Source organism: Coregonus lavaretus, assembly GCF_964263955.1.
Source record: "Coregonus lavaretus genome assembly, contig: HAP1_SCAFFOLD_2757, whole genome shotgun sequence".
Classification (NCBI taxonomy): domain Eukaryota; kingdom Metazoa; phylum Chordata; class Actinopteri; order Salmoniformes; family Salmonidae; genus Coregonus; species Coregonus lavaretus.
In genome coordinates this window covers 31,164-38,681 of record NW_028156237.1, presented here as the reverse complement: position 1 = coordinate 38,681, position 7,518 = coordinate 31,164, and the positions used below count along the sequence as shown (strand labels likewise).

Sequence of the window (7,518 nt, the reverse complement as noted above, 5' to 3'; positions counted from 1 at the left end):
AAGATTGCTAGGGTGAACACCGCCATGTTTAGTTTTGCCCAACCTAGGTCGAGGCACAGACACAGTCTCAATGGGTATGGCTGAGCTGACTACACTGACTGTGCTATTGGCAGACTCCACTAAGCTGGCAGGTTGGCTAACAGCCTGCTGCCTGGCCTGCACCCTATTTCACTGTGGGGCTAGAGGAGTTAGAGCCCTATCTATGTTGGTAGATAAGAGGAGAGCACCCCTCCAGCTAGGATGGAGTCCGTCACTCCTCAGCAGGTCAGGCTTGGTCCTGTTTGTGGGTGAGTCCCAGAAAGAGGGCCAATTATCCACAAATGTTATCTTTTGGGAGGGGCAGAAAACAGTTTTCAACCAGCGATTGAGTGCTGAGACTCTGCTGTAGAGCTCGTCACTTCCCCTAACTGGGAGGGGGCCAGAGACAATTACTCGATGCCGACACATCTTTCTAGCTGATTTACACGCTGAAGCTATGTTGCACTTGGTGACCTCTGACTGTTTCATCCTAACATCGTTGGTGCCGACGTGGATAACAATCTGATCTCTGAATGACTGACTGATCTCTGAATGACTGACTGACTGATCTCTGAATGACTGACTGACTGATCTCTGAATGACTGACTGACAGACTGACTGATCTCTGAATGACTGACTGATCTCTGAATAACTGACTGACTGATCTCTGAATAACTGATCTCTGAATGACTGACTGATCTCTGAATGACTGACTGACTGATCTCTGAATGACTGATCTCTGAATGACTGACTGACAGACTGACTGATCTCTGAATGACTGACTGATCTCTGAATAACTGACTGACTGATCTCTGAATGACTGATCTCTGACTAATAATAATAACATAACACTGACTGATAATATAATTATAATAATATGCCATTTAGCAGACGCTTTTATCCAAAGCGACTTACAGTCATGCGTGCATACATTTTTGTGTATGGGTGGTCCCGGGGATCAAACCCACTACCTTGGCGTTACAAGTGCCGTGCTCTACCAGCTGAGCTACAGAGGACCACATCTCTGAATGACTGAATGACTTGGCGTTACAAGCGCCGTGCTCTACCAGCTGAGCTACAGAGGACTGATCTCTGAATGACTGACTGATCTCTGAATGACTGACTGATCTCTGAATGACTGACTAATCTCTGAATGACTGACTAATCTCTGAATGACTGACTAATCTCTGAATGACTGACTAATCTCTGAATGACTGACTAATCTCTGAATGACTGACTGACTGATCTCTGAATGAATGATCTCTGAATGACTGACTGACTTCCAACCAACTGAGTTAATCACAAAGGAGAAGAAAGAAAACCCCTGAAATAAACATAAATGTTCTTCCACTTTATTTACTTAATCCGTTTGGCATTTATGGAACATTAAACACAGAAATATAATCTCATGTTGTTGCCTCTCCAACACAAATAAACCAGTGTTACAGTTTGATGTCCAATGAAAGGACAGGGCATCTGGTGTGCCGTGTGGAGCAACACTGCCCCCTGGCTGCTAAACTGAGGTATTATACATTATTTCAATTTTACGGCTTCATTCTGGATGATGAAAGGTGAGAGGCCGGTCTCCAGGGATCATCCTCAATTAGTCTCTTCACGATTCCTTATGTCCTAGCCTCCTTCTCAAAACAGATTAGAAGAAGAGAACCTCAGACTATTTTGAGAAGGATCTGAGGAGAGGACACGAGGAATGGAGAAGACTAATTGTTGAAGAGCCATGATCTACACAATGAAGCCAGCAGTGAGCCAGGACACTAGCACTGTGTTTCAGAGGACCATGGTATCAGTAGCAGAGCTAGACAGTGTCCCTTTAATAAAAGGTCTTATCATGGACGTATGTGATGATGGAGAGTGCTCCCACAAAGGCCTCTTCACACACCGGCTGGATCTGGTACTCTGGCAGCAGGTGTCCAAACTGACCCTTGTCTCTCAGCTCAAAGGTGTAGGAGAACGGGATCCCAATGAGACGAGCCCAGTCTCTGGAAGAGCCAGAGTTCGGATCTGAAAAGGAGAGGGAAGGCTAATCTGCATGCTGATCTGGCCAGGTCAATATATATATATTTTTTACACTGACTTATAGGGTAATGAGAGAGTGAAGTTAGCTTTAAGAGGATATGATACAGTATGCTGTTAGGTGGGGCTGACTTACACAGGACTTGAGGTGAGGTTCCCATCCTGTAGTTCATCCCATGAACTGACTTCATGAGCTCTGCTGCAGCTTTACCCACTTTCACCTACATGAAAAGAGATTCCTATTAAATTGCTTAAAAACCTGGGACATCTGAGACACGCCGTAGGAACCCAGGAAAAAACAGAGACACGCCCCTACCCCTCACCAGTTCGTCATAGTTGGTGGCCTGTATCTGTGGGTGGCCTGTATCTGTGGGTGGCCTGTATCTGTGGGTGGCCTGTATCTGTGGGTGTCCGTAGGGCAGCAGTATTAGTTGTCCAGGGGAGTGGATGGTCAGGTAACAGAGGATCTCATCTGTCCTGCTCCCTACAAACTCTGTCACTGCCTGGGACTCCATCTGAGAGACAGCCCCAGTGCCACAGTAGTTGTCATGGCAGCAGTCAAACGATACCCCAATCACTAGGAGAAAAAGAGGTGGACATGCATGGACTCTGTGTTATGAATAACAGTAATCTCTGAACTTGTGTTTCCGGTCAGCAACTGTTATGTAATGGTAACAGTCTGTCAAGAGAGAATATTATTACATCACAGTATAATCCGATGCATTTTCAGAATACCTTATCAGAGGATTAGATGCAAGCGTCATTTCCCAAAGTGTGAGTTGTGTTGAAACAACATGTAGGAGAACTTATAACTCACTGCCCCAGTTAACGTTGAAGTTCCTGTTGAGATCGACTCCATAACAGCTACAGCCTTCTGGGGGAGGAGACCGGGATTTACGCCACAACCGAGTCTGGAGAACAACACAGTCAATAAAAAAATAAAAAATAATAATAAAAAATAAATCAGGATTCATAATGAGTCTCAGCCTAAGATCAGTTTTGCCTTTGAGACCATAACGAATAAGAGTATATAGTCTATGGACGGGGGGGGGGGGGGGGGGGACCTGATCCTAGATCTACACTCAGACGTTTCATGAATATAGGCACCAAACTCATTTTAAACCCACCATGTATTGTAGTGATTAGAGATACACTACATGACCAAAAGTATGTGGACACCTGCTGGTCGAACATCTCATTCCAAAATCCATGGGCATTAATATGGAGTTGGTCCCCCCCCTTTGCTGCTATAACAGCCACCACTCCTCTGGGAATGTTTTCCACTAGATGTTGGAACATTGCTGCGGGGACTTGCTTCCATTCAGCCACAACAGCATTAGTGAGGTCAGGCACTGATGTTGGGCGATTAGGCCGGGCTCATAGTCGGTTTTCCAATTCATCCCAAAGGTGTTCGACGGGGTTGAGGTCAGGGCTCTGTGCAGGCCAGTCAAGTTCTTCCACACTGATCTCGACAAACCATTTCTGTATGGACCTCGCTTTGTGCACAGGGGCATTGTTATGCTGAAACAGGAAACGGCCTTCCCCAAACTGTTGCCACAAAGTTCACAGAATCAGCTAGAATGTCATTGTATGCTGTAGCGATAAGATTTCCCTTCACTGGAACTAAGGGGCCTAGCCCAAACGATGAAAAACAGCCCCAGACCATTATACTTCCTCCACCAAACTTTACAGTTGGCACTATGCATTGGGGCAGGTAGCGTTCTCCTGGCATCCGCCAAACCCAAATTCTTCCGTCGGACTGCCAGATGGTGAAGCTTGATTCATCACTCCAGAGAACGCATTTCCACTGCTCCAGAGTCCAATGGCGGCGAGCTTTACACCACTCCAGTCGACGCTTGGCATTGAGCATGGTGATCTTAGGCTTGTGTGCGGCTGCTCGGCCATGGAAACCCATTTTTTAAAGCTCCCGACGAACAGTTCTTGTGCTGACGTTGCTTCCCGAGGCAGTTTGGAACTCCGTAGTGAGTGTTGCAACCGAGGACAGACTATTTTTACGCCCTACGCACTTCAGCACTCGGCGGTCCCGTTCTGAGAGCTTGTGTGGCCTACCACTTCGTGGCTGAGCCGTTGTTGTTCCTAGACGTTTCCACTTCACAATAACAGCACTTACAGTTGACCGGGGCAGCTCTAGCAGGGCAGACATTTGACGAACTGACTTGTTGGAAAGGTGGCATCCTATGACGTTGCCACGTTGAAAGTCACTGAGCTCTTCAGTAAGGCCATTCTACTGCCAATGTTTGTCTATGGAGATCGCACGGCTGTGTGCTCGATTTTATACACCTGTCAGCAACGGGTGTGGCTGAAATAGCCGAATCCACTAATTTGAAGGAATGTCCACATACTTTAATATATATATTTATATTATCTGTTACACATGATATACTGTATATTGAACTCACACTTTTATTTAGCCAAGAATACACGTAGCCATCGATGTTCAGCACAGGAGTGACATAAAAATCCAAGTTTTGGAGCAGTTGGTTGATTTGCATGTCTGTTTTGTATGTCTGCAAAATCTGTTAAAAAGAGAGGTGTTTATTCGTTTCATAGGGTTTATAAACAGATATAGGTAAGCAGGTAGCTTAGTGGGTAAGAGCGTTGTACCAGTAACTGAAAGGTTGCTGGTTCTAATCCCCGTGCCGACTAGGTGAAAAATCTGTCGATGTGCCCTTGAGCAATGCACTTAACCCTAATTGCTCCTGTAAGTCGCTCTGGATAAGAGCGTCTGCTAAATGACTAAAAAATTTAATTAAAATAAATATGAAAAATGAATATATTCCTTCCCATCTCCATCCATCATGTTAAATAAATAGGTAATTTAGCAGACGCTCTTATCCAGAGCAACTTACAGGAGCAATTAGGGTTAAGTGCCTTGCTCAAGGGCACATCGACAGATTTTTCACCTAGTCGGCACGTGGATTAGAACCAGCAACCTTTCGGTTACTGGCACAACGCTCTAACCACTAAGCTACCTGTACAGGTCTCTTACCTCTTTGACGAACCACTGGCAGAAGGCCGGAGCGATCCACTCCCTAGCGTGGATCCCACAGTCCATCCAGATGCTCTTTTTAATCATCCCCTCTGGGTGCTGCAGACCAATCTGTCATGCAACAATGAAACAGAGAACATCTCCATGTTAACCCGTAGGTGCTGCAGACCAGCAATGAAACAGAGAACATCTCCATGTTAACCCGTAGGTGCTGCAGACCAGCAATGAAACAGAGAACATCTCCATGTTAACCCATAGGTGCTGCAGACCAGCAATGAAACAGAACATCTCCATGTTAACCCATAGGTGCTGCAGACCAGCAATGAAACAGAGAACATCTCCATGTTAACCCGTAGGTGCTGCAGACCAGCAATGAAACAGAGAACATCTCCATGTTAACCCGTAGGTGCTGCAGACCAGCAATGAAACAGAGAACATCTCCATGTTAACCCATAGGTGCTGCAGACCAATCTGTCAGGAAGCAATGAAACAGAAGAGCTACAAATCAGCTCAGTTGTTTTACTCTCGAAGTGAAGATAAATAGGTGTTTAGCTCGTCCGATCGCGCAGGCTTTGTTGTCCGTGACGTGACTGGCTTTCTTTTTTAGGAACTCAGGTTTTGATTTGGAAGGGGGTGGTAGTATTTACTGGGCACCGGTCTGCGACGCAAATGACGACTTCTTAATCAGAAGTGTCTAAAAATTGCGGGTATACCTTTAGTCGTGGGAAAAGTGTTTCGCGAAACAGTCACAGGCATGGGTCGGCAAATAACTTGCAATGTGAGTTAGTGTTATCCTGCTAGACGGAGACACCGTATACTGATCATTGGTCTCCAACCTTTTCATACATAAAATAAAAAAATTGACACGACGTGAGCTTCTCATTTATTTCTAGCTTTCAAATAGACACATTCTTCTCTTCTCCCCTGCAGATCTTCCCCAGGTCCTTAGTGGACAAAAGAAAGTAGTACGCTATGTGTTCTGTCAATATACCTGGTAAAATAATGGTTAATCAACTACCCTAAGTGGGGTCCTATAAAATCTGTGATATTTCCCCCAAAATCTTAGTTTTTCACTCAAAACTACAATTGTTCATAGACAAACAACGAAATTGGATGTTCTGAGTTCATGCCAATGGTTAAATCACATCAGAAAAGCATTTTTGTTTAGGTGTGGAAGGAAACTAACAAATAGACTTTTGAGTGAATTTCCAATTTAAATTGCGCATCTGGCCCTTTAATTAAACTAGTGAGTGAAGAACGTGTCGGTCCAGTGATATTTCTCTACTGCTGCTGCTCATTATATGGCAAAGTTTGCAAATCACAAATAATAGATACAAATGATATACTTACTCATGATATACTTCTGCCACGTAAGCCTGCTTTGCAGTTAACATTTAATTGAGAAGGTTTTGGGGAAAGTATTTCTGTCAACCCCACAAGACGGTAATGACATGAACTGGGCGACACACGGAGTTAGAAAGAAAAGCCCGCAGCAGACAGGCAGACAGGGGCAATATTTCTGGAAATTAATTGGCAGGTATTGTGTTAGGGTTGGCTTTTTTTAAGCCAATAGTGGCTAACCAGGGGTGGGATAATGTCAACGTTGCGTCGATTAGATAGTAGTTGGGAGTTTGCGGTGTCTTGTGAGATTTGTTTATGACAGTTTGTGGTGGAAGACGTGAAAATTGCAGGTACTTTCAGAATTGTTTGGCGAGCTACTCTGGTATCTCGCAATCCACCTGTTGGAGACCCCTGATCTAGAAGCAGGCCTACATTTGTGATGGCAGTGTGGGGTAGAGGTACCTTGAGGAATGTGATGTTCCTGCCCTCATAGGTCAGTCCGTAGACTGAGGAGGACACTACTCCTGGGTTCTCTGTCACCAACTGACCCATCCACTGGTAGATCTGAGGAGATGAACGACACAAAGGCCATTCTGATTAGACATCTCTTTCGCTCTCTCTCTCTCTCTCTCTCTCTCGCTCTCAAAATGGCAGAGACTCTACAAACTGCAATCTATACTCCCACATAGTTTATTGGTGATGTTTCGACCACTTAGGTCTACATCAGCTCTCTCTGAAGGGCATCTATTTCTTCATACAGGGAGTCGTTAACCTTAGGAAAGGGAGGTTTGATTATAATAACTAATACTTATTCTCTGTTACCTCATGCATGGGGTGGTACTTGGTGTAATCATAGCGCCATGGGGTCGCAGTCCCTTCATGCTCAACGCTGTAGTACAAGACATCATTTATTACAATCGTAAGATGACTGAAAGAGAGCTTAAAAGGCTGACATAACAATAGTAAAACTGCTTGATCACAGGGCAAAGAGCAAGTAGCTAGCAGGATATAAACTGACACAGTTAATATAAGATCCTGTTGCAGTGTATATGTTACATACAGATTAACTCACCTTTCTGTGGAACCATTACTTCCCTGTAGTAACAGAAATAATCCCA

At 44.7% G+C, this 7,518-nt stretch overlaps 1 protein-coding gene across 1 annotated transcript; it reads right to left on the bottom strand.

Moving 5' to 3' along the window:
• Positions 1-1,846: 1,846 nt before the first annotated feature.
• On the bottom strand, positions 1,847-6,952 carry LOC311126572 (carboxypeptidase O-like; the record flags this gene model as incomplete). The annotated part of the gene is made up of 7 exons (XM_084200564.1): positions 1,847-2,037; positions 2,186-2,270; positions 2,373-2,626; positions 2,867-2,960; positions 4,470-4,586; positions 5,060-5,170; positions 6,863-6,952. The coding sequence occupies 7 exons, from the start codon at positions 6,950-6,952 to the stop codon at positions 1,847-1,849; spliced, it is 942 nt and encodes a 313-aa protein (XP_084056690.1).
• Between the last annotated feature and the right edge of the window lie 566 nt (positions 6,953-7,518).